The sequence below is a fragment of the Dendropsophus ebraccatus genome, chromosome 2 (genome assembly GCF_027789765.1).
Source record: "Dendropsophus ebraccatus isolate aDenEbr1 chromosome 2, aDenEbr1.pat, whole genome shotgun sequence".
Lineage (NCBI taxonomy): Eukaryota > Metazoa > Chordata > Amphibia > Anura > Hylidae > Dendropsophus > Dendropsophus ebraccatus.
Genome location: NC_091455.1, coordinates 98,562,050 through 98,589,559, shown reverse-complemented (window position 1 = coordinate 98,589,559; position 27,510 = coordinate 98,562,050). Strand labels below are relative to the sequence as shown.

Here is a 27,510-nt window from a genome sequence, read left to right as displayed (position 1 = left end):
TTAGCGACATCAGTAACATTTTATGCAGATGTATCAGTGTCTATATTCATCCTTTCAAACAACCTCTGAGAAGGTATAGACAGATATACTGTATATAGCGACCACTCAGGACTGACAGGTCACACAATGTAAAGTGCAGCTGCATCTCAATCCCATGTAATGTAAAGTGCAGCTGCATCCCCGCATCCCAATTCAACATTAATGAAGTTCATCCGGCCGGTACTGCACTACCGGCCGGGATAATCTTTACTGACACTGGTCGGGTCACAAAACGGACGGTGTTTCACAGTGTGTGAACCCGGTCTTAGAAAGAAAAAAAAAAAACGAAAGTATCATTGACATTAATAATTTATGTGACAGAAATCTTTGGAAGCATAAAGCTTAAAGTGATTGTGTGCTGAGTGGGAGACAAAAGAAGCCTTCCGCTACCCAGCACTAACTTCCTGTCATTCCATGTCTCAGATGTATACCTTCCAAGATGGGAAGGGGCAGGCATAAGTTGTGATCATCACTTGTGGGTGTGGTTTATCACATACAAGAGGATCTTCAGAGATGTGGAATATCTGAAATGATGACAAACACTGTTAGTATCACAGCTTCAGTATTACGTTTGAGCAATTCAGCAATAATGCTAAAAGTATTACTAACAATAAATAAAACAATACTGAATTGAACTTTCCTAGTCTCTGTGATTCAGAAAAACCTGATATAGTGGAAACACAAAGTTTATTCAATTCATGTGCTGCAGTGAATTCCCATTGACTTTTTTTTCATAAATAGGATTTTATTCTACAAACACTAGTAAATAGCACCACCTAGTGGACACTAGTCAGTATTTTCTGATCAGACCTTTTTTAGATATTGTTCCAATGTAAACTTAATATGTTAATGTATGCATGACAAATCTTAGTTTAGGCACGTTTAACATAATGGAATATGATTTGAATAAAATACAAAGTTACTAATTTCACATATGTTTGTAAATACAGTATATGGCCTGTTACCATTCCTTTTTCTGATTATCTGAGAAATTTCTCAATTGTTTAGTGCTGTAATGTTTTCCAGGGTAACCCAGGCTTAGAAAAACATGGCTGCTTTCTTGCAAAAACAGCACCCCCTCTGTCCCCAGGTTGTGTGTGGTATTACAATTTGGCTCCATTTACTTCAATAGCATTGAGCTGCAAAACTACACCCAAACTTAGAAGTGCTGTTTCTGAAAAAAAGCGGACATGTTTTTCTAATTCTAATACCAGTTGTATGCATATTGTACTGTCCTGTGTAAATAACCCCTAAATGTTTTGGGATCTTTGTGGGGCTGAACAACCATGACACTCAGTGTTGCCAGTCAACATTTTGGCAAAGAGTGAGTATAATTTATCATACACTTCCACCTGGTTGGAGGGGGTTTAGGAACAACATATACCCAATAATTGCCCTACAATGGTAAGTAGGAGCTTGTTGTGGCATCAGCATCTGGAATCTCAAGGTTGAAATGGGCAACTGTGAAAGTGAGTATAAAACTGTCTTCTTGGAAATGTAACTGGTGTGTATTTAGACTGTTTGTAAAGTGAAAAGACAACCATAGGGCAATAGAGAGAATGAGGTGTAACTTCAGGAAGGACACCATCAGTTCATTGGAAGGGTGACAGATTAAGGTACTGCTGCAAAACAACTTTATTTGCTGTTTATTAGGTAAAATAGGCTTGTGGTTCTTCACATGAGCCCCAACAGGTCTTTCCACAACTGTGACTGGTACATGTATTGTTCTCTTGTAAAGAATCACTGAAACTTTGCCAACATGGCCACTGTTCCCCTATACAGACAATGCACAGGAGGATCCCCCACTTAGTCCTCCAGTGTCAGTCACTAAGTAGTCAAGACAAAGAAAACCCTCTAGTACTCAAATAACAAGGCACTATATTATAGAACAAGCAAACAATAAAATGTCAAACAATAGTGTTTTTGTATTCTGACCCATTCCTGTTTCTTGGATTCAGCTTGCCTCCCTGACTCTTCCTGTACCACTTGCTTCTCCTGTTGCCGACTTGGCCTGTCTGACCTGTATCTGAAGCTGCCTACCCTAACCCTCTGCCTGATTGACTACACAGTCACCTCATCTCAAGTACTCTAGTACTGTTCAAAATCTTCTGTTAATGATACCGCCTGTTTCTCTAGTGCTTTGCACCAACACTGTCTGGTTCTTAGGACCAGCCACTACCCATACTGGAACCACTCTTGTCATCTGACCTGGTGTCCAAAACACAAAGGAGAAAGCCTAATGGCCCTATTCCACGGGTCGTTTTAGAGGAGCAAACGAGCGCTATTAGCGCTCGTTTGCTCCTCGTTCGCCGCTCGCTGCCGCCGCTATTCAACGCGGCTGCAGCGAGCGGGTGAGTGCGGGAGGGGCGGCGGGGAGCTGCGGGGGGGCTGCCCGGGGGATCGCTGATCGTCCGGGCAGCCCATAGGATATAGCAGCATCTGCTGCCGACGCTCTTATTCAACGGAGCGACGGCAGCAGATCGCTGCTATATCAGTCGCTTGTTTTTCAACATGTTGAAAAACAAGCGACTGCAACGATCAGCCGACATGAACGATGTCGGCTGATCGTTGCACTCTATTCCACGGAACGATTATCGTCCGTAGCGGTCGATATCGTCCGAAAACGAATGATAATCGTTCCGTGGAATAGGGCCTTAAGACATACATCAGTGCACATCCTAAAATGTTATTAATAAAAGAATCTTTACTGAACTCACAGACTTAACTGTATAAAGGAATATCCTCCTGGTGCCGTCCAGCAGCAGAAGTCCAGCTTCCTTATCCTTGAGTGGGATAGAGAATAAAGATCTCCCTGACGTGGCCCAAAGTCAAACTGGGTCGGTAGCACAATGGGACCCCTTGCAGAAGTGCCTTGCAGTGTACGCTCTGCCCCTTCATTTTTGCTCTTACTGGTAAAATAGCAGTGGATGAAATTATATTGGAGTCTATGGAACGTCTGGCAATCAATGGAAGTTCTATAGGAACTGATACAAATATCATCCCAGTCTCCTTCCCTCTCTCTTGTGCATGGGGCTGTACACTGAGGAAGCTGTCTGTGTGATGAGAGCTGCAGGCATGTGATAATAAAGTAGAGTGAGCACGGATAGCTACCAATCACCACTGGATCTGCTTCACTATGCCATGGCTGCAGCACTCCTCACATAGACAGCTTCCCCTGTTCTACTGTCTAATGTAATGCTAATATGCATTAGAATAGACAAGGGAGGGCTCAGTATCCCCAATGTTGCATGCAGCAGCATTAGCAATATCTAACTGTGCCAGGACCAGGGTTTCTGAAGCCCTGCAGTTTACAACACAGCCACTTGTGGCAGCAGAGGGGTAGTGTCGCCCCTTACTGCTACCTGTCAATCAAAACATTTTTAAAATAATTTTAAGATTACATTTTCTTTAACAAGAAAAATTACAAAGTTGTATAAATTTATTAAAGAAGTGTAAAAAATATATTCTATTTCTCCTTTAAGATACATTGTATACTTCCTCAAAAATGTAAGTGCAGCATATGAATATGAAAGCACTAATTCAGGAAATGAAACAAGACTTATTTGGGGAACTAAAATTGCCTTTGCTTTTGGCTTTATTTGTAATATCCACACCACACGCTAAACACATCTGTCCCTCAAGATCAGGACTGAAGGTATTTAAGGGATTTGTAAAAGGTGTCACATACAGCAGGCTACAATAGACTGACTGCTTGTGAAGGAATGAGAATGAGGATTTTTGCCATCTCTCTCACTATTTCATGGTTGCTGTGGCCAGGAGAAATGAAAGAATGGCCTACACACACAATCTGCAAGACAAAGGACTTTGAAGCCTATTATAAAAGTTGTGGTGAGTTCACTGAAAAGCGACTCCTTGTTTGCAAAAGATCACTGCATAGTTCTGACTCTTTTAATAACTTCCATGTCATGCTGAGGATAACTTATAACACAAGCAATACCTGCTTTTACCAAGGGCATACAATGACAGAGCGCTGCCTGCCAGCTCAGCATGAACTAGATATTTTTCATTAAAACTACAACCTGTGTATAAGGTGAGACAGCCACAGTGCAGAGCTGTGGTAATTCATTGTGACACCAACTTATCTTTTATATTCATTGTGGTACATGTTTCTTGAAAGAAGAAATACATAGCTGGTAAACAACATCAAAGGGGTACAACATTGTAATAACATGGCTATGTTATTTCAGCACAAGCTGTACAGATACAACTATATACTGAATATTAAATCCTTTACAAGCGCATTGGTGTCCACAATGTAAAATCTCATTTCATGGACTGTATAAGAATTTCCCAATGATTAGTAACCATGTTAAATAGCTACTATAACTTGTGGGCAGTAAATAGGCGGTTTTCAGCAAGAAAGTACTGTATACCTATCATTTATTTTTACAAAAAAATATAGCTAAAAATATAACCCGGCCTCCCCGCAGCATACAACATCTTCAAATGTAGGAGGAGTAGTGCAGCAGCAGTGGGACCAGGAGCGTCCGGTGGGACGTGCGTCAGTTGACCTCTGCTGTGCCTCTGGACGTGCGGCACGATGTGGGGGCGATGGACCAGTATGCCTTCAGTGCTAGCTGTGAGGGTCCATAAGGGGATTAGGTCAGTCGTAGAGAGTTGCAGGGGGTGGCAAGAGGGTGGCCGTACTTTCAGGAGGGGGGGTGCCTTATTTTCGGGGGGTTGCATTACTAGGCTACTCAGGGGGGTCTTATTTTAGGAGGATTACTTATTTTCGGGGAAACATAGTAGTAAAGGCAACTTTCAGGTAAAAAAAAGCCTAAGGCTGCGTTCACACTGTTAAAGGGGTGCGCCGGGCATTCAGTAGCCATGGCATTGTCCTGCTTCATTTATTGATTGACTAAGTGGGCTGTCACTGCTGGGATGATCTGCCAGAGCATTCAGCTGGGAACGTAAAGAAACTGCAGCAGGATCCCCAGGGGAGTGTGGTAGGTGAGTATGGATTAGTTGTTATTTTCTGTGCCTCTACAGCAATAAAAATAAATAAAATCTGAATATCCAGAGTACCCCTTTAAGAGGTGTCTTTCAGACATATACATTATGTTTAGTCACTGCTGTATACAAGTGACCCCACAACATATACTGTATGTCTGATGAATACCTATGACAGATTCCCTTTAGTCAAAAACAGAATCCATCCAGTGGCATCTATCATGCCTAGGGTCCTATGTTTTGTTTTATTTTTTAAGGGATCTAGCTGAAGGGAATAGTGCTGAGATCTATGCAGTTCCATATCACAAACCTTAATTTACACGTCCCTAATGGAGGCCATAATGACACTCGTTTGTCCTCCACTGGGTAAATGGGAGTCCAGAAAGCCATTTAATACATGCATCACAACCTATCCAGGACCCTGCCAAACACTGCTTAATGCAGCCTAATAAAAATATATATGGTTGTGATATTAGTGTTTACTGGCATTGATTTTTTTTTACTTTGGTACCAAGTTTACACTATGCTATGACATCCTTGGTGCCACTAGGGCACAATAGCAATTGCAGGTCCAAATAATTCAGAGCCACATTCAGGGGATCATACAGCCATGTCTTTCTATATCCAGTGTCTGCCATTGGTACTTATCATCAGTGCATATTTCCCTTTAAAGGGTACCAAACATGACCAAAATGGGTATAAATATATATTACTGTAAAAAAGCATGCACCATATATAAATGAAGCTTAAAAGGAATCTGTCACTAGGTTTATGTTGCCTTCTATGAGGGCGGCATAAACTAGTTACAAAAATGCTGAACAGATCGGTGTATTACTTACATCATTCTATTCAGCCATTCTCCTAATATGCAGTGGAATAGGATTCTTGCCACACCCCGACACCTTGTCACCGATGGCGCGAAAATTTATCTGTAATCATGCAGCTGGAAGCTGACGACTAGAGATGAGCAAACCTCTAGCATGCTCGAGTCGATCCGAACCCGAACGTTCGGCATTTGATTAGCGGGGGCTACTGAACTTGGATAAAGCTCTAAAGTTGTCTGGAAAACATGGATACAGCCAATGACTATATCCATGTTTTCCACATAGCCTTAGGGCTTTATCCAACTTCATAGCCACCGCTAATCAAATGCCGAAAGTTCGGGTTCGGATGGACTCGAGCATGCTCGAGGTTTACTCATCTCTACACGGAACGATTATCGGTCGTATTCTGCGATATCGGTCAGTACAGCCGATAATCGTCCTGTGTAATAGAAACGACGATCAGCCGACATAAACGATCAGCCGGCATAAACGATGACGGCTGAACGTTGCAGTCGTTTGTCTTTCAACATGTTGAAAGAAAACCGACTTAGAAAGCAACGATCTGCGTCAGCAGCAGACGGCCGCTATCCCCTATAAGCTGCCCGGACAATCCAGCGATCACCCGGGCAGCCCCCCTGCATCTCCCCGCGGCCATCCCCAGACTCACCCGCTCGTTGCCGCCGTGTGTAATAACGGAGGCAGCAAGCAGGGGACAAGGAGCAAACGTGCGCTGACAGCACTCGTTTGCTCTTTCAGTCGCCCCGTGTAAAAGGGGCTTAAGTTAGGGAAAGCTGATTACCATTACTTATTTGTCTGGAAACTACATGCTTTATTATTACAAAGTATATTCTATATATATGTTTATGCCCATTTTGGTCATGATAGGTTCCCTTTAACACAACCATCACAAGATTTACTACTTATACACATTTAGAGAAAATTCATTTTATGTAATGTGTATATAAAGGTAGAATATAATCCGTATAGGGAACCCATCGCATTGAAAAAGGAGGCCAGTCTGCAGGCACATTTGGCTTTGGCACAAAAACTGTAGTGGCGGTTTTCCAAAAAATGTGTGTGAAACCTGCCTCAACAAAATATGGCCATTTACTGCTCATATGGTCACTACTGTATTCCACAGTTCTGTACTCAACTGAGAATTTAGACTTTAATGGTGCGTTCACACCTACAGGATCTGCAGCTGATTTTCTGCAGCAGATTTCATTTAAATAACTGAACACAGCATCAAATCTGCTGCAGATCTGCTGCAGATCCTGTAGGTGTGAACGCACCCTAACAAAGTGAATTTTCTATGACACAACAAATGTCTTCTTTACTTGATTTCCCCTTTAGTATTTTAGCCTGATAGAGGTTGAAGATAAAAAAAACATTTATTTCAATAGGAAGATGGTTTCAAATATACAATTGGCATGCACAGAGTTACAGAATTGTTTATATAAAAAACAGGGAAATAATTGGGAAGTAATTATAGCCTTTTATATTTTGCGTTAGAACTTTTCATCTTCTTAAGCCTCTTTTTTCTTTTTCGTTAAAAACATGAGAGATCAACAAAAGTCTGCTTTTTGGACACCTTCCATACTTAGCGGCACTTCAATATCAAAGGAGACAAGCGATATAAATAAGAATGCTTAAAGACCTTCATTCTTCTCCCAGGGGATCATTTTATGAGTCAAAGTGTAATGTAATTGAAAGCTTAAAAGTTTATTTGCAATGACATTTCAGGGTGAAGCTTTACTGGTGTGTGTGATGTAGTACTGACTGTGACTTATTTACAGGTGTAAAGCAAGTGAACCCAACACAATGGAAATCATCTGGATATACTGTAGTCTGTATCATTGATAAAGCTGAATTATTTTGTAGGATTAGGTGATGATAGATCATGTCTGCCACAGTGTCCAGAAGTGTACATATAAGAAATGAGCCAAAATCAAGTTAATGCATTTGGTCACCACAACAGAAGGTTTTGGTGGTTGCTTCACCATCCAAGCCAGTGTTACGGCCGCGGCGGCGTCCCGCGTTCCGGGCCGCCGCCGCGACCGCTACCTGCCCTATGCAGCAGCCGGTGTCCATAGTCGGGGACCCGGCGCTGCTGTCACCTCGGCCCCGGGGGGCGCCTCACCTCTCCACGCTCCTGTCTCCCGCTGTGCCGGCCGGCGCGCGCGTCCCCGCCTCCTAGGGCGCGCGCGCGCCGGCTGTCTCAGATTTAAAGGGGCAGTGCGCTCCTAATTGGTAGTTGCACCCAATCACTCCCCTATAAATCCCAGCATGCCCTGTCCTTAGGTTTGGAGCCTCTACATGCTTCCCATAGCGTTTGGCCCAGCCCCCTGTTGTTCCTGAGTCCTATCTGTTACCTGGTCCCAGTCCCTGTTCCTGAGTCCTATCCGTTACCCGTTCCCTAGTCCCTGTTCCTGGTTCCTGTTTCCCTGTCACTCCATCTGTTCCTGCGTTCAGCCTGTCACGTGCGCTCTCACCTGCAGACCTTTGCCAGTGCCATCTCCTGCCTACTGCTCCTGCCACGCCTCGCCTGCCGTCACCAGCAACCAAGCCAGGGGTAGCGACCTGGGGGTCGCCTGCCGCAGCAAGTCCATCCCGCCTTGCGGCGGGCTCTGGTGAAAACCAGCGGCCCCTTAGACTCCGCTCCCTGGTGAGGTTTGTGCCAGCGCTGGTGCCGGTCCAGTGGATCCACTACTCCAGGCGTTACAGTAGGCTCCAACCATGGATCCCGGCGAGGTGCCAGATCTCCGTGACGTCGCCAGAGTGGTCGCGCAACAGGCTCAACAAATCCAGAAACAGTCACAGCAGATCCAGCAACTCACTGCCGCCTTACAGCAGCAGGCTACTGCCCAGCGCACACCATCTCCTGACGCTGCTTCTTCACTCCGACTGGCCCTCCCAAGCAAGTACTCTGGGGACTCTAAGTTGTGCAGAGGATTCCTGACTCAGTGCACCATGCACATTGAACTTTTGAGTAGTCAGTTTTCCACCGAGCGCTCTAAAGTGGCTTTCATCATCAGCCTATTAGAGGGTAGAGCCCTGGCCTGGGCCACGCCACTGTGGGACCGAGATGATCCTGTTGCTGCCAATCTCCGGGCCTTCCTATTCGAGTTTCGCTCCGTCTTTGAGGAACCTGCCCGTGCTTCCTCAGCCGAGACTGCTCTCCTCAACCTCTCTCAAGGCAGCTCCTCTGTTGGTGACTACGCCATCCAGTTCCGCACCCTGGCAGCTGAATTGGACTGGAACGAGGCCGCCCTATTGGCCACCTTCAAGAAGGGCCTGTCTAGTCGTGTGAGAGACGTGCTCGCTGCCCGAGACCTGCCTACCTCCCTGAACGAACTCATTCTACTGGCCACCCGAGTTGATACTCGTTTTTCGGAGAGGGAGGAGGAGGTTCGGCATGAACATTTACTAACCCGTTCCCGTCGCCATCCCCAGCTGGCGCCAGTTTTCCAGAATCCTGACCTTTCGATGTCCCAACCCTCTCCTGAGATTCCTATGCAGGTGGAACGGGCTCACCTGACGCCTGATGAAAGAATCCGGCGCCTGGAGCAGAATCTCTGTCTCTATTGCGGTGGTTCCGATCACTTCCGGCTGGGATGTCCCCTACGTCCCCAAACATCCGGAAAATGCTCGCACCTAGGTCCGGTGGGACAGGTGTCCCTAGGTGTAAATGCCACCATTCCAAGTCTGTCTATGCCAGTTTCCATCCGGACTCCCTCAGGACAAAATCATCTGACTACTGCCTTCCTCGATTCTGGGTCAGCAGGCAGTTTTATTGCGGCAACATTGGTCCAAAGATGGCGGCTACCCGTGACCCGACTAGCCAGGCCCCTGACTATCTCCTCGGTCACGGGCGAAATTCTTACCGACCGTGTGTACTACCAGACCGCATCTTTAGTCCTCCAGGTGGGTCCTTCACATCAAGAAGAGATATCCTTCTACGTTCTGCCCCATTCTTCCCCCGCGGTCCTCCTGGGACTCCCGTGGCTACAAGAACATGCCCCTCAGCTGGACTGGAGAACCGGGGAGATTCTCAGTTGGGGTCAGGACTGTTCCCACCAGTGTCTCAAGTCACCTCAGACCAAGTGTATTTTGTCATTTCCTGTCCCGGCCAAGCCTCTATCCGGCCTACCGGCAGAAGACCAAGACTCGGCGGATGCCTTCTCTGCCGAGGTGTACCCTCTCCCCGTACCCAAGACTAAGGTCGTGTCCTCTCACCACCGGAAGAACTTACAGAAGGTCCCTTGCCACGTTATACCGCCTGATCGCCTAGTACCAGTCGTCACCTCCACTCTTCAGAGAGTACCCCCCGGAAAGACTCATGTTCACCCTGCGCTTCGAAGAGGTATTTTGAACTGGGGACATTCCTCGTTGGAGGCCGGGCACCCGGGAGTCCGTAAGACCGGCCAACGGATCTCTCGCCACTACTGGTGGCCCAGCCTATCCCAAGATGTCAAAGACTTTGTGGCTTCCTGTGCCATTTGCAGGCAAGAAAGAGGGGGAGGCCAAAGGGGGGGGGTACTGTTACGGCCGCGGCGGCGTCCCGCGTTCGGGGCCGCCGCCGCGACCGCTACCTGCCCTATGCAGCAGCCGGTGTCCATAGTCGGGGACCCGGCGCTGCTGTCACCTCGGCCCCGGGGGGCGCCTCACCTCTCCACGCTCCTGTCTCCCGCTGTGCCGGCCGGCGCGCGCGTCCCCGCCTCCTAGGGCGCGCGCGCGCCGGCTGTCTCAGATTTAAAGGGGCAGTGCGCTCCTAATTGGTAGTTGCACCCAATCACTCCCCTATAAATCCCAGCATGCCCTGTCCTTAGGTTTGGAGCCTCTACATGCTTCCCATAGCGTTTGGCCCAGCCCCCTGTTGTTCCTGAGTCCTATCTGTTACCTGGTCCCAGTCCCTGTTCCTGAGTCCTATCCGTTACCCGTTCCCTAGTCCCTGTTCCTGGTTCCTGTTTCCCTGTCACTCCATCTGTTCCTGCGTTCAGCCTGTCACGTGCGCTCTCACCTGCAGACCTTTGCCAGTGCCATCTCCTGCCTACTGCTCCTGCCACGCCTCGCCTGCCGTCACCAGCAACCAAGCCAGGGGTAGCGACCTGGGGGTCGCCTGCCGCAGCAAGTCCATCCCGCCTTGCGGCGGGCTCTGGTGAAAACCAGCGGCCCCTTAGACTCCGCTCCCTGGTGAGGTTTGTGCCAGCGCTGGTGCCGGTCCAGTGGATCCACTACTCCAGGCGTTACAGCCAGTCCACCACCCTTGGGCAAGCTGCCCACCATCTGGCTTGTTATCAATGCACTACCTCTAAAAAAGGAAGGCCCAGACAGGTTATTGCAAAGGGGACATGACCAACCAAGACTAGGCCTTCTCATTTTAAGCTACCTCTGATAGCTGCCACATGATATGTAATTCTTTAGCAGTATGTTAACCCAGGTCTTTCCTGTGGGCTTGCGGAATTGTGTCAATTTGGATAACCTATGTCAAATAAATACTTAGAATTCAACACATAATATAAAGAAATGCACCCTAGAGATCTATTGTTACGGTAAATATATACCTTGTTCCCAAACTGATGGCAAAAGTAATAAATTAAGAAGTAAAAACATTAAAATGGTGAAAGCCAGGTAGACCATTTACTCACCTCTTTACTGATTTTACTGTAACTTACATTCAGCTTTTTGAATGTACACCTATATATGCTATACACCTTGATGTGTTGGTGTCTTAAAGCTAAGGTAATTTTTTTAGGACATTTTTTATAATGTCACACAACCCTGAGCTGCCCTGCACATGTTAAAAGGGTTGTCCAGGCAATGGGTGTTCTTTTAGTATATTGCTGGGGGTGCATTGAAAATATAGAAGCTGTATACTTACCCAGCCCACTCCCCCACTGCTAAGAGTTCTCTGATGGTCTGGTCTTGGTCTTCTTTTTCAATACTATTGCTTACATGCTGTGCAGGTAGGAAATGCACATTCAGCATAGATGGCATAGAGATCAGACGCAGGGTGGGCATTTCCTATCTGCATGGCATGGAAGTAATGAAGAGAAGGCTGGGTAAGTACACAGCTTTACTATTTTCAATGCTGCCCCAGCAAAAAAGTAAAGACCACACAGTGCAACTGAGCAGCTGATTTACCTTCTACAGATCTCATAGCAGTCAGATGGCCTCTCTCTATGCCATGTGGGTCTTTGCTGTATCCTGTGTATATCCTGTGCTGTAGTCTACATGCAAATGAACACACAAGGAGAACCCTACTTCTTCTATAAGTAGATAAAACTATCTTGTGTTCCTATCAGCTATTGTTTTGATATATAGTATGTTTTTTATGTTAACCTAGCTATTACACTTTTTCATTACAGATCCTTTGCAGGATGTAGGAGTCAGTTTAATTCCTTGTTCCACAAATCTCGCCAAAAATATGATGGCTAAAATTGGAGTAATTTTAAGTAAGTAAATATAGCATATTTCTCTTATATTTATTGCTAAACTTTTTTCCAGTAATGCAAATATACAGTGTATATATCAATCTATCTATATGTATATATATATATATATATATATATATATATATATATATATATAATCATTTTGCCTGAGCTTTAACCCTGTACCACTTTTACTGTAATGTATGATGCAGGTTTTACACAGAGCAACAGTATGGAGTTCAGCTTATTTTATTATTTTTTGTTTGTTTGTTTGTTTGAAAATTGTGTAAAAAACTAACAGCCCTGAGTATATGCTTGAATAGCAATAAAAGAAGGGTTGCTGAATTTAACTGGAGCCAGCATAACCATACTAGTGATGGCTGTCAGTGTAACAGAGCTTTTTCCCAGTTACAGGTGTCTCTATGTAAAATGGGTCCACAGCAGGCTGTATTAAGAATTCATGTAAACTTAGGATATGTTGCTTTAACCCTTAGAAGACCCGGACAATTTTAATTTTTGCGCTTTCGTTTTATCCTCTTCATGTATATAAGACCATAGCGTGTACATTTTTCCACCTAGAGCCCTTATTTTTTGCACCACTAATTGTACATTGCATTGGCAGATGTAATTTTTGCTGTGAAACCAGAAAACAATTATATGTGTAGTGAGGGGGTTGTTTTTAAGCAGTTCGCCCTAGGGTAAAATTTACATGTTATATATGTTTCTATGATTACAATGATATGTAACTTGTGTAACTTTTATTTTATTTGATGGCTTTTAAAAAATTAAAACCTTTTAAAAAAAATAAATGTTTCTTAAAATTGCTCTATTACCATGCTTATAGCGCTTTTATTTTTTTGTCTATGGGGCTGAGTGAGGTGTAATTGTTTGCGCCATGATCTGTACTTTCTATTGGTACCTAGTTTACATATATGCGACTTTTTGATTGCTTTTTATCACAATTTTTCTGGATTTGATGTGACCAAAAATGTGCAATTTTGCACTTTGGATTTGCAGACACCAAACCAGATAGGGAGCATGGACTGCTCCTCCGCGATCGCGTAGAAGGGGGGGGGGGGCGGTCCTGCCATTAGACTACCAAGTATGGGGGAAAACGGGTATGGTGGAAAACAGGGATTTAGATGCAGCTGTCAACTTTGACAGCTGCATCTAAATGCCTAATTAGCGGGCACGGCGATAATAGCGACAGTCTGGGGCTGTATGTAGCACCTGGGATTGCGGCGGTTCAGAGTGGGGTGGCCGTGCGCCCCCCCTCTGAACTCCCCTAGCGGTGCCATGACGTACTGTTACACCATGGGTTGTTTAGGGGTTAATAAGCTGTAAGAAAAAAGTTGAAAATAAATATTGTTTGTCATTTCAGGGCAAGATGCAAATGTAGTTAACACAAACACAAAGATTTATTTCAATGGAGCTTACTTATTCCACGAGGAAAAGCCATTATGTGAGAAAACAGCCCCAAAGTTTTCCTTCTGCGGAAAGAAAAAAGGAGGTAACATAGATGACATATCTACTTACATATACTTTACTATCCCAAAAATTGTCTGTGATCAAACTTTCTGTGGATCACTTTCAGTGATTAGTGTCAAAGTTTTTATTGAGGAAGATTTAATGCATACAATAAACAGGATGAAGGCACATTGGATACCTCCTCCAGGTTTGGAAGAAGAAAACATAAGATCAAGGAAGAGGAAACATAAAACAAACAAACAGATATACAGTATTAGCATACAAGGTCGTTCAAGTGCCTGCAGAATTTAAACATGAAGGGTAATAGAGTCCCTTGGTGGGGGGGGGAGTGGAGGGTTCAGCTCATGCATAGGTACGGAGGAATCCATCGCTAGGAAGCCAGACAGAGCATTGAAAAAGTAGGGATGGGGTGATTGCATAGTCTAGCCATGGTTGCCAGACTGCGGTGTATTGTTCGAGTGTGTCAGTACGGGTGGCTTAAATTTTTTCATAGAGCATGATTACATTCACCCTGTCAACAACTGCACTTTCAGTGATTAGAATAGGAAAAGTGGAGTGACTTGAAGTGATGCATGGCTATAGGTTCGAGACTAGATGGGGACGATATTTCAAAAACTGCCAACCTTCTAGGGTTTTATCATGCAGTGGTGCTGAGAGTATACAGAGAATGGCGTGACTGAGAAAAAAAAACATCCAGTAAAAGGGGTTCTGTGACGAACATAAATGACAAAAGGGGTCGGAGGAGGACATCAAGAATCTCTGAAGACAAGTCAAGCAAATTGTAGCCAAATAGTGCTCCAACTAACATGTCTCAATGCTCAACTCCTCATTCCTTATCAAGTATGGATAATAACAACAGACAACTAGTTCCAATGACATTGAGCTCCAAAGATGGCCACAAATGCCAAAAGTTCTTCCTTCAGACCTCCCCATACATATGAAAACCTGGCATGGCCAAACATTCATGTTTCCTTTATGGAAAGGGGGAGGGGTAAGCTATAGCCAGACACTCAGACAGTTGTGGCCTAACTCTCCCAGAACAGTAGGGTCAGGCAGTAAATATTCAATTTGCCCTGACTCTTCTCTCCACCAACATCATCTGTCAGGGGAGAGTGAGGAGGCTGTCATATACTTTAGGCAGTCATTCTTTAATCTTGTGGCCTTATTACATGGCCCGAAGAGCAGTGTAATCTGCCAGATCTGCTCGCTTACTGAGCCTATTAGACAGCTCGACAATCGTGGACACCTTTGCAGAAATGGAAAAGTTGCATCAGTGAGCATAGGGGAAACATAGTCTGGTCAGATAAATCCAGATTTCTGTTGCACCATGTAAAAATCCTTTTACACGAAGAGATTATCGCAACAAGTGTTCCTAAAAAAGTTCATTCAGCTGATAATTGCCATTTGTAAAAGTGTCAGTGATCAGCTGATGAACAGGAAAACGACTGATTGGATATTTTGCACAACACTAAAAATTTATCTATGACCCACACATCTTCCAGTGATCGTTCATGTGGCCTGACCTTGTGCACATATAGGGATCAGGTCCTGCAATGCTCGCCTCAGATGCAGGCTGGATGAGCATAGGGAGAGAGCTGCTGTCTGTCAGGGAGAGTGTTAGGCAGGATATTAGTGTGTGGTTAGGCCGGAATCCGACACGAAGAACTCAACAGTCCTTCGAAGGGCTTAAAATTTTAAAAACGTTTTTTTTTTTTTGCTACTATTGGCTGCTGGCTTGGACTTGTAGTGCAGCTGTCAGTAGTCAATTTGTCCTATTGCTGACATTACCTTGGCTGGCTGGGATCTGTAGTTCAGCTATACCTATCCTCACTGTGCTGCGCCCTGTGTACGTGGTGCCTTTTTTTAAAAAAAAAAAAAAAAAAAGCACCAGTTACACACATACTCTATACATCTACCCCCAAATATGCTGTCAGTAGTCAATTTGTCCTGTTGCTGACACTCTCTTGGCTGGTTGGGATCTGGAGTTCAGCTATACAGTACATATCCTCACTGTGCTGTGTCCTGTGCACGTGGTTTGCTGCCCCTGCTGTTTCCTGTCCATTTCCGTGTTGTTTCCATCATTTTATGAGGTTTCCAGGTTTTCACGCAACCTTCCCTGTGCAGAGCTTTGGTATCCTGCAAAAATGCTCGAGTTTGCCATTGACTTCAATGGGGTTCGTTACTCCAAACGACCACCCGAGCATCGGGAAATATTCCTCTCGAGTATCGAGCATTTTAGTACTCGCTCATCTCTAGTGATAATGTTACAAGATGCCACAAGCCCTTTAATGCTAGAATTGCCAAAAATAGCAGAAAGGCCCAGCAACGTCTTTTAACAGAAACTGATGATAACTAATGCCATAAAAATACATTAGTTGTCATCAGGTGTCCTATCCTTTTTTTCCCACTCACTATCAGGCTGTACAGCAGGACACTGCAAGATGTATTCCACTGTATGGCCTGTCCGGTGATCCAGCAGCTTTGCTACTGTGCCAGAGGAAAATGTCACCGGAATGCCAAATGAGTGTAAACCCGGCCTTGGAAAAAAAAAAGTACAACAGAAGAATATGTTATAAAACAGAATATTATCTTAAACATAAAAATTTAATTTTTCACAATATCATAAATTTACATATTTATATGGACCAACAAAAGGTTCTATTGTACAGAAATAATGGAGACTTCCTTTTTGCAAACATTAATAAAGTTATGTTTTTATTGCTTTTGCAGAATGATTTACAGAATATATACTGTACCTACACCTAAATACAGGGGCGTAGCTAATGTCTCTGGTGCAAGAGGTCAACTTGGGCCCCCCCTTCCTTGACCAAGTGATGTTATATATATACAGTGAGTCCAAGAAGTATTTGATCCCTTGCTGATTTTCTTTGTTTGCCCACTAATAAAGACATGATCATTCTATACTTTTAATGGTAGATGTATTCTTACATGGAGAGACAGAATATTAAATAGAAAATCCAGAAAATAAATCTAAGGAATATATATTAATTGATTTGTATTTCATGGAGTGAAATAAGTATTTGATCCCTTAGTATTCATTAGCAGTTCTGGCTTTTACAGACCAGTTAGACACTCCCAAGACCAGTTAGATTCACATCCTGCAGTGCCCGAAAGGTACCCCTGCTGAAGAGAGCACATGTGGAGGCGCGCCTCAAATATGCCAATGATCATTTGAAAGATGAACCAAGTTATTGGGAGAAGGTTTTGTGGTCAGATGAGACCAAAATTTAACTTTTTGGCCTCAACTCCACCCGCTATGTGTTGAGGAAGAAAAATGCTGCCTATGACCCCAAGAACACTGTGCCCACCGTCAAGCATGGAGGTGGAAGCATAATGTTTTGGGGGTGTTTCTCTGCCAAGGGTACAGGGCTACTTCACCGCATCACTGGGAAGATGGATGGAGCTATGTACCGCACAATCCTGAGGGACAACCTCCTCCCCTCTGCCAGGGTTCTGAAAATGGGCCGTGGTTGGGTCTTCCAACATAACGACCCTAAACATACAGCAAAGGCAACAAAGGATTGGCTCAAGAAAAATCACATTAAGGTCATGGAGTGGCCCAGCCAGTCGCCAGACCTCAATCCGATCGAAAATCTATGGAGGGAGCTGAAGGTCAGAGTTGCCAAGCGACAGCCCACCAACCTTCATGATTTAGAGAGAATCTGCAAAGAAGAGTGGGCCAAAATTCCCCCTGGTGTGTGTGCTAAACTTGTGGTTAACTACAACAAACGAAGGCTTTGCCACTAAGTATTGAGTGTGTTTGGCAAGAGGGATCAAATACTTATTTTCCTCATTGAAATACAAATTAATTAAAATATATTCTTTAAAATTATATTCTGGATTTTTTTCTTGATATTCTGTCTCTCCATTTTAGAATATATCTACCATTAAAAGTGCTAAAGGATAGTGTCTTTATTAGTGGGCAAACAAAGAAAATCAGCAAGGGATCAAATACTTCTTGGACTCACTGTATATATATATATATATATATATATATATATATATATATATAAAATCTCAAGACTGATATTACCAATAATACCAGTATATAATAAATATTTTCACCGTAAATATTACCACCATACTGTTACTAACCAAATCCTGTATACAGGGCCATATTTGGCACTAGGCACCCGTGGTCCGGTGCCTAGGGCGGCACCCGCAGGATTATTTAGAAAAAAAAACAAAAAACTCACGGGTGCCTAGTTCGCGCCGGGAGGGGGGGGGGGGTGATGGAGCGGCCGGGAGCAGGATGGGCAGGCAGGCTGGTTCCCTTCCCACATGCAGCGCCGAGGTCCGAGGTCCGGGGTGCGGGGTCCGGGGGTGAGCTTCCGGCACACACAGACTGACAGAGGCCCGAAGCTCACAGCTGCAGCCCCGCGGTCCCGAATCTTCTCTCCTGCTAGGCGGCGCTCACGTGATGTGACGTCATCGCCGAGCAGGAGAGAAGATCCGGGACCGCGGGGCTGCAGCTGTGAGCTTACGGCCTCTGTCAGTCTGTGTGTGCCGGAAGCTCACCCCCGGACTCGCACCCCGGACCCCGGACCTCGGCGCTGCATGGGGGGAGGGAACCAGCCTGCCTGCCCATCCTGCTCCCGGCTGCTCCGTCTCCCCCCCAGCCTCTCCCCCTACCCCCAGCCTCTCCCCTGCCCCTCAGCCTCTCCCCCTACCCCTCAGCCTCTCCCCTGCCCCCCAGCCTCTCCCCCTGCCCCCCAGCCTCTCCCCCTACCCTCAGCCTCTCCCCTGCCCCCCCAGACTCTCCCCTGCCCCCCCCAGCCTCTCCCCTGCCCCCTAGCCTCTTCCCTACCCCCCAGCCTCTCCACCTAACCCTCAGCCTCTCCCCTGCCCCCCAGCGTCTCCCATGACCCCAGCCTCTCTCCCTGCCCCCCCCAGCCTCTCCCCCTGCCACCCAGCCTCTCCCCTGCCCCCCAGCCTCTCCCCCTGCCCCCCAGCCTCTCTCCCTGCCCCCCAGCCTCTCCCCTGGTCCCCAGCCTCTCTCCCCTGACCCCCTAGCCTCTCTCCCCTGACCCCCCAGCCTCTCCCCTGACCCCCCAGCCTCTCCCCCTAACCCTCAGCCTCTCCCCTGCCCCCCAGCCTCTCCCCTGCCCCCCAGCCTCTCCCCTGCCCCCCAGCCTCTCCCCTGGTCCCCCAGCCTCTCTCCCCTGACCCCCCAGCCTCTCCCCTGACCCCCAGCCTCTTCCCCTAACCCTCAGCCTCTCCCCTGACCCCCCCCCCCCCAGTATAGTGTGCAGAGCCTGTGTACCATTGGGGTCTCAATGGGTCAGTGTATTGTTTGCGGTAGTGTACTGACACAGCCCTGCGGTTACTACAGTACACTAGCGCAAACTTTTAAACTAGGACCCAACTACAAGAGCTGCAGGCACTACAACTCCCAGCATATCCTGAGGGCTGTAGACTGTCAGTAAATGCTGGGAGTTGTAGTGCCTGCAGCTGTTGTAGTTGGGTCCTAGGTGCATTATACACTGGAGGCTTTGTGGGAGATCAGAATACATAGATCTGTGGGGGCTCAGTGTAGGGAAGTGACCCCAGAACAGCACTAATAGGGGATAGAACAAAAACATCTCCCCCTATCCCCTATTAGTAATGTTGTGGAGTCAGTTCCCTACACTGAGCCCTCACAGATCTATGTATTCTGATCTCCTACAACGCCTCCAGGACCCAACTACAACAGCTGCAGGCACTACAACTCCCAGAACAGTCTGCAGCCCTCAGGATATGCTGGGAGTTGTAGTGCCGTTGTAGTTGGGTCCTAGGTGCATTATACACTGAATGCTTTGTGACATAAGTATACATAGATCTGTAGGGGCTCAGTTTAGGGAAGTGACTCCAGAACATCACTAATAACATATAGGGGGAGATGTTTTTGTTCTATGCCCTATAAGTGCTGTTCTGGGGTCACTTCCCTGCACTGAGCCCCCACAGATCTATGTATTCTTATATGCCACAAAGCATTCAGTGTATAGGACCCAACTACAACAGCTGCAGGCACTACAACTCCCAGCATGTACTGACAGTCTGCAGCCCTGTGCTGGGAGTTGTAGTACAGCAGTACAATCCTCTGATAGCTGCCGCTGTAGCCAGATGTATTACTGGACCTTCAGGGCTGATGGTTGTCACCCACAGATTGCAGCCACCAGGAGCCTCTGCACACAGTGATTTATTACAGGGTTGTCCTCTCAGAGACTAAAACTCCCAGCATACCCTGAGAGCTGTATAAATAGAGGGTGTTCTGAGATTTGTCACAGATACAGATGAATTCAGGAAAGGAGCGGGTCAGCATGTCGTGTCTCACTGGTTGTATATTGGTGGGCCCCAGGTGCCCCAGTCCAACACTGGACAGAACCGGTCCCCAAACTAAGACGTCCCCGGCCTTCTTCCTTCCTCCATCACGTCTGTTTGATGAGAACAGCGGGCATCAAGCGGAGCGGCACCCAAGTGCCAGGGTCGGGGGGGGGGGCACCTCTGCGTGCAAAGTGCCTAGGGCAGCATGAACTCTAAATACAGGCCTGCCTGTATACTGAGACCAATATTGCTAGTAATACCAGTATACAAGGGGCAAATACAAATATTACCGCCACACCACAACCACTACCATCGCCACCATATTGTTACTGACCAAATCCAGTATACTAAATCCAATAAAACACAGTACCAGATAACAAGCGCAGCCGGCGGCCACATTGACTTAAATGAGCAGGACGGAGTCATTATGTGACAACGTTCTGCTCATTTGCGGGACGCACGCGGCTTTTGTGCAGGACTCAAAAGCGTAGTCGACTACGCTTTTGAGTCCTGCACAAAAGCCGTGGCTAGAATTCTTGTGTTTAGTCTGTTTTTTTTAAGGAGACTGGACATCAGATAAACTACCGTTCAAAAGTTTGGGGTCACCCAAACAATTTTGTGTTTTCCATGAAAAGTCACACTTCTTCACCACCATAAGTTGTAAAATGAATAGAAAATAGAGTCAAGACATTTACAAGGTTAGAAATAATGATTTGTATTTGAAATAACATTGTTTTTACATCAAACTTTGCTTTCGTCAAAGAATCCACCTTTTGCAGCAATTACAGCATTGCACACCTTTGGCATTCTAGCTGTTAATCTGTTGAGGTAAGCTGGAGAAATTGCACCCCACGCTTCTAGAAGCAGCTCCCACAAGTTGGATTGGTTGGATAGGCACTTCTGGCGTACCATACGGTCAAGCTGCTCCCACAACAGCTCAATGGGGTTCAGATCTGGTGACTGCGCAGGTCACTCCATTACCGATAGAATACCAGCTGCCTGCTTCTGCTGTAAATAGTTCTTGCACAATTTGGAGGTGTGTTTAGGGTCATTGTCCTGTTGTAGGATGAAATTGGCTCCAATCAAGCGCTGTCCACTGGGTATGGCATGGCGTTGCAAAATTGAGTGATAGCCTTCCTTATTTAGAATCCCTTTAACCCTGTACAAATCTCCTACCTTACCAGCACCAAAGCAACCCCAGACCATCACATTACCACCACCATGCTTAACAGATGGCGTCAGGCATTCTTCCAGCATCTTTTCATTTGTTCTGCATCTCACAAATGTTCTTCTTTGTGATCCAAACACCTCAAACTTGGATTAATCCGTCCACAACACTTTTTTTTCAGTCTTCCTCTGTCCAATTTCTGTGTTCTTTTGCCCATCTTAATCTTTTTCTTTTATTGGCCAGTCTCAGATATGGCTTTTTCTTTGCCACTGTGCCCTGAAGCCCAAAATCCTGCAGCCGCCTCTTCACTGTAGATGTTGACACTGGTGTTTTGCGGGTACTATTTAACCCTTTAAGGACATGGCCCATTTTCGTTTTTACGTTTTCGGTTTTTCCTCCTTGTGTTTAAAAGGTCATAGCACTTGCATTTTTCCACCTAGAAACCCACATGACCCCTTATTTTTTGCGTCACTAATTGTACTTTGCAATTAAGGGCTGAATTTTTGCATAAAGTACACTGCGAAACCAGAAAAAAATTCAAAGTGTGGTGAAATTGAAAAAAAAAACGCATTTCTTTTATTTGGGGGAAATGTGTTTTTACGCCATTCACCCTGGGGTAAAACTGACTTGTTATGCATGTTCCTCAAGTCGTTACGATTAAAACGATATATAACATGTATAACTTATATTGTATCTGATGGCCTGTAAAAAATTCAAACCGTTGTTAACCAATATACGTTCCTTAAAATCGCTCCATTCCCAGGCTTATAGCGCTTTTATCCTTTGGTCTATGGGGCTGTGCGAGGTGTCATTTTTTGCACCATGATTTGATCTTTCTATCGGTACCTTGATTGCCCATATACGTCTTTTTGATCGCTTTTTATTAAATTTTTTCTGGATTTGATGCGACCAAAAATGCGCAATTTTGCAATTTGGGTTTTTTTTGCGCTGACGCCGTTTACCGTACGAGATCAGGAAGGTGATTAATTAATAGTTCGGGCGATTACGCACGCGGCGATAGCAAACATGTTTATTTATTTATTTGTTTGTTTACTTTTATTTAAAACCTGGGAAAAGGGGGGTGATTCAGACTTTTATTAGGGGAGGGGGCTTTTTACTATTAACAACACTTTTTTTTTTTTTTTACACATATACTAGAAGCCCCCCTGGGGGACTTCTAGTATATACACTGTGATCTCTCATTGAGATCTCTGCAGCATAGATATGCTGCAGAGATCCATGAGATCGGCACTCGTTTGCTTTCGGCTGCTGCAGCCGAAAACGAACGAGTGCCGAGCCGAGGACGGCGCCATCTTGGACGCGTCCCCGGCCGGCATCAGTAACGGAGATCGCTCCTCCGGGACAAGGTCCCGGAGGAGCGATCTCCCCCACTAGACACCAGGGAAACGTTGCCTCTGGTAATCGGAGGCAGCTGTCAACTTTGACAGCTGCCTCCGATTAGCTAATTAGCGGGCACGGCGATCAGACCGTGCCCGCTAATAGCGGCGGTCCCGGGCTACACGCGGCACCCGGGATCGCGGCACTTCAAAGCGGGGCCGCCGCGCGGCCCCGCTTTGAAGTGCAAGTGAGGACATAGGACGTACCGGTACGTCCTATGTCCTTAAGAGGTTAATGAAGATGCCAGTTGGGGACCTGTGAGGCGTCTGTTTCTCAAACTAGAGACTCTAATGTGCTTATCTTCTTGCTTAGTTGTGCAACGCGGCCTCCCACTTCTTTTTCTACTCTGGTTAGAGCCTGTTTGTGCTGTCCTCTGAAGGGAGTAGTACACACCGTTGTAGGAAATCTTAAATTTCTTAGCAATTTCTCGCATGGAATAGCCTTCATTTCTAAGAACAAGAATAGACTGTTGAGATTCAGATGAAAGTTCTCTTTTTCTGGCCATTTTGAGCGTTTAATTGACCCCACAAATGTGATGCTCCAGAAACACAATCTGCTCAAAGGAAGGTCAGTTTTGTAGCTTCTGTAACAAGCTAGACTGTTTTCAGATGTGTGAACATGATTGCACAAGGGTTTTCTAATCATCAATTAGCCTTCTGAGCCAATGAGCAAACACATTGTACCATTAGAACACTGGAGTGATAGTTGCTGGAAATGGGCCTCTATACACCTATGTAGATATTGCACCAAAAACCATTTGCAGCTAGAATAGTCATTTACCACATTAGCAATGTATAGAGTGTATTTGTTTAAAGTTAGGACTAGTTTAAAGTTATCTTCATTGAAAAGTACAGTGCTTTTCCTTCAAAAATAAGGACATTTCAATGTGACCCCAAACTTTTGAACTGTAGTGTATATAGTATAGTCTTACAGCATGATAACTAAAAAAAAATAATAATAATGAATGTAAATTGCAAACTTGCTTTATATTACATCTACTGTTGATTTAGATTTTAAAAAATTATAATGACAGTGACTCTTTAAGGAAGGGACACCCTTACTTGCAAGATTGCGTAAAAAAATAAATAAAGTAAAACTAAGCCCCCAAGTGCGCCCTCTACCTTCACAGTTTAGTAATACCGTAACAAACAGTGACATTTTTTATTGCTCATATTCACTTCTTAGAGGCTTCTCTCAGTCAAGTTCCTGACATCAGCTAGTGTCATTACTCTGCATGTGCCAGGTTCTACACTAAAAGCTGGCCTTGTACGGGAAGATGCACAAACCAATCTGATGCTACATGGTGTTTGCTGACTGCTGGTTAAGACGCACACAAGTTGTATACATTATCTAACCCAAATTTTACATTTCTTTCTAGAATTAGTATTGTACAATCATTCTGTAAGATTTGGATCTTCAATTCTACCCAAAGTAAGATTTGTTTTGTTCCATTATGTATGTATTGCATTACTAGTCAACAGGTTTATTGAGGTGAAGCACCAGTATTTTGATACAGAAAGGCAAATCTCCTGCATAGAGTTAATAATATAATTCAGAAGGAAGCTTAGGTGCTTTCTATCTGCTAGTAAATCTTTTAAATTCTAATTATAAAATACAGCATATGCACGGCACTTCTAAGCCCTCCTTTATGACAGTACCACTTGAAAAGTGTGACAGGTAAAATAATAACTCCACTATATGAAGTTGAGTTGAAAGACCACAGTGAAAACAAACACTCTTAGAGTCCAATTTATAAATGCTCTTATGTTCTTTTTGGGAATTCATCTGCTCCATAGAATGACAGAAGAAAGGAAATGTTATAAAATATAAAGGCAATAATAGTAAGAAGCAAACTGTGAAGGCTAATAAAAACGTACATGAATTGCGCTATTTTTATATAATTAAATGGGTTGTCCAGGCAGGGGGCTTTTTAAGATATTTCCAGGAAGGGGGTTATTGAAAAAAATAAACTACACTTCACACACCAATGGTATCTCACCGCTCTGAAGAAAAAGTCGTTAATCCAGCACTTGAAGCAGAGAAGTTTGTTTATTTTTCCAATGCCAAATATACAATCAACAACTAAGTGCAGTGACCCCACAGGACGTGTTTCAAGCGCATGCGCGCTCTTGATCACCCAAGTTTCCCTTGTGAACAACTTCCTAAGTAATCACCTCCACAGGTGTACATAAACAGGTGCACAGGTCAACTCTTAAAAAACATTACATTTGTTGCGGTAGCAATAACAAGAATGCATACAAGATGAAATAGAAAACATACTATATGCATGATCCAAAAAACACACATATGCGTATAAAACGTTACAAATGTAAGTATAAGTGTGTAAATGTCTCCCAAGCGCATAACATATTATGATAAGTAATATTATTGAGATGATACCATCTTTTTCAGTATTCATAACCTTGCTATTAGGGAGACAAGTGGATCATGCACAGAGGGAGAATGTTTCCCATATATATAGTATAACTTTAATTTGTATAATAAATAATGACAATAAAAAATTTTATACTTCACTATGAGAATAATGCTGGATATAGTGAGTAGCCAGCCATTCAAATATGATAATGCTACATAGACTAAATTAGTCACTAATAATTGCTAGCATATGAAAAAGCGCAAACAGTGCAACTATTGATATTGTGCGAACATACTCTAGTCAAAAAATTGAATTAATCACTAATGATTACTACTATGTGGAAAGACGCAAATAGTATAAATGGTTTAATGTGAACATGTTCTAACACGGGAATCTGATGATAAGTGTCAAAATTAATTAGATGAATAGAGAAGCACTGGTGCTTTGCCAAGCTATAATGTTAACAAATAGTTACTTAATAATGATACATAAGTTCTCTGCGTATGTTCATGCCATCAGGGGTTCTCGTACCCAAGATGTACTGCCAGTAAGCTCCACAATTTTTTAAGTGTTTTTCTGTGTCACCTCCTCTGGCTTTTATATTTATCTCACCACTCTGCCCTTAGGGCCAGTTCACACGGGGTAAAACTGCCGGAAATACACCAGCCTCTGTGTCATACAGGAAGTCTATGGAAGGGCTCGCGCACCTCTGCTCTCCACACCTTGCATCCAGTTTGGCGGGGGTTCAAACTAGTGACACGGGGAGCATCTAGGGGGTTAAGTAACTTAGATAGGATTTATCTCTGCTCCTGGGCCTGCCCTGTCATTTTTCTGTCCTTTTGACATACATATATGCCAAGTGTTTGGGAAGGGGTTGTACCTGTCATCTGATGTTTTCCTGACTTTATATTTGCACTCAAGATGGTTGAGTAATTATTTTTAAAGTTGCATAAAAAAAATTAAAAAATCCAGCAAGGGGTTAACAGAGGGTTCTTTTTCAAGTTTTAGAATGGAGCACTAAAAAATACTTACTATTTGTCAGGAACGGGGAGGCAGGGACAAGACGACAGTGAGCCCTGATGCTGAACCCACCAACTGTCCCTACCTACTTGCCTCAAACGGCCCTAGGCGGCCGTGGACAACCACAAAGATGTTGGCTGTACTAGATACGTGCACACAGAACAAGACAGACAAACAAACACAATATCGGATAGTCAAACAAGCAAGGTCAGAACCAAACGAAGTACAAAATCAGGTAAAAATCGGATAGTCAAAAAGTCAAGCAAGAGATCAGGTAAAGTCGAGCAAGCAGAGGGAGTTAGGACAGGGATCACAGGAATAGACAGGGGGAGCTGGGACCAGGATATGAAACCTAATAGCCAGTGCTGGGAGACTGCCTCATCTTTATTTTATGATGACCAAGAGCCCGTTCCAGATGCCCATAGGACCAGCGCTCTGATCTTCCAGGTTCCAGACAGACAGAGAAACCAGTCAGTCAAAAGACTTAGGGCCCTATTACACCAACAGATTATCTGACAGATTTTTTTGAGCCTCTTTTCAAATTCATCCCGGGCTTTGGCTTAAAAAAATCTGCCAGATAATCTGTTGGTGTAATAGGGCCCTTACTCAGCTGTATAAATCAAGGTTACCAGTGATCAGTTTAACTCCTGCATTGCTAGGAAGCTGAGAAGCAAGTGAGTGTGTCACACAAAAGTAAAAAAAAGGCCCAGTTCACACCAGGCTACTGCACATTCCTGACACTATGCTCCTTAAAATGGCACAAAAAGCTGTGTAAATCCAGTCAGAATCTCAAAATGATATATATATATATATATATATATATATATATATATATTTCAGATCCAAGTAGATTATGACTTGGCTAAGATGTAACTGTTCAACTAGCAAAATAAAGTTGTGACCTGTTATTTTTTTCTGTTATCTTTTGCAGGGAGAATATTTCATATTTTTGGAGCTTTTGAATGAAAATAATTATAAAGTTGCCTGTGCAAACTTCACTGTTTACAGTCATCGTCTAGATTAATTACGGGACAATTATGGAAGTAAAATCTATATTAAAATGTCGGAATGTAATCATATTGTGAACTAATCTGAACACAGCCTTACCAGTAGTAAAGCAATTTTTTACTGTGATCTATTGTGATGTATCCTTTTAAGAAATTATTCCAACATTCCCAGCCTATTCCAATCAGTTCTCCTTATACATTCCTCAAGGGACACTGATATAGTAGAAAACAGATTAACCTCTTTCCGTCATCATTCCCATTTTTATTTTTTTCACTTTGTTTTTTTCTTCCTCATTCGAAGATCCATACACTTTTATTTTTTTATAAAATGTTATGTGGTTTCTATTTTGCAGGACAAGTTGTACTATATATTGGCACCCTTCATTTTACAATATATTGATAAAACATTAAAGTGACTCTGTACCCATAATCTGCCCCCTCCTAACCACTTGTACCTTTG

General features: G+C 44.4%; 1 protein-coding gene and 1 long non-coding RNA gene across 2 annotated transcripts; one reads left to right on the top strand and one right to left on the bottom strand.

The window, feature by feature from the left end:
- Positions 1 to 330: 330 nt before the first annotated feature.
- On the bottom strand, positions 331 to 13,759 carry LOC138783391 (uncharacterized). The gene is made up of 2 exons (XR_011361670.1): positions 13,706 to 13,759; positions 331 to 563 (listed from the first exon to the last, which is right to left on the bottom strand). It is a non-coding gene; the product is annotated as an uncharacterized lncRNA (long non-coding RNA).
- On the top strand, positions 3,660 to 27,510 carry LY86 (lymphocyte antigen 86). The gene is made up of 5 exons (XM_069958060.1): positions 3,660 to 3,888; positions 12,203 to 12,289; positions 13,650 to 13,778; positions 24,025 to 24,077; positions 26,975 to 27,510. The coding sequence occupies exons 1-5, from the start codon at positions 3,762 to 3,764 to the stop codon at positions 27,065 to 27,067; spliced, it is 489 nt and encodes a 162-aa protein (XP_069814161.1). The 5' UTR covers positions 3,660 to 3,761; the 3' UTR covers positions 27,068 to 27,510.

Bases quoted from the DNA above. Each gene is read 5' to 3' on its own strand.
- LY86 (XM_069958060.1), top strand. From the start codon at position 3,762: ATGAGAATGAGGATTTTTGCCATCTCTCTCACTATTTCATGGTTGCTG. The intron at 3,889-12,202 runs GTGAGTTCACTG...TTTTCATTACAG, and splicing joins AGCCTATTATAAAAGTTGTG to ATCCTTTGCAGGATGTAGGA. The intron at 13,779-24,024 runs GTAACATAGATG...ATTTCTTTCTAG, and splicing joins CTGCGGAAAGAAAAAAGGAG to AATTAGTATTGTACAATCAT.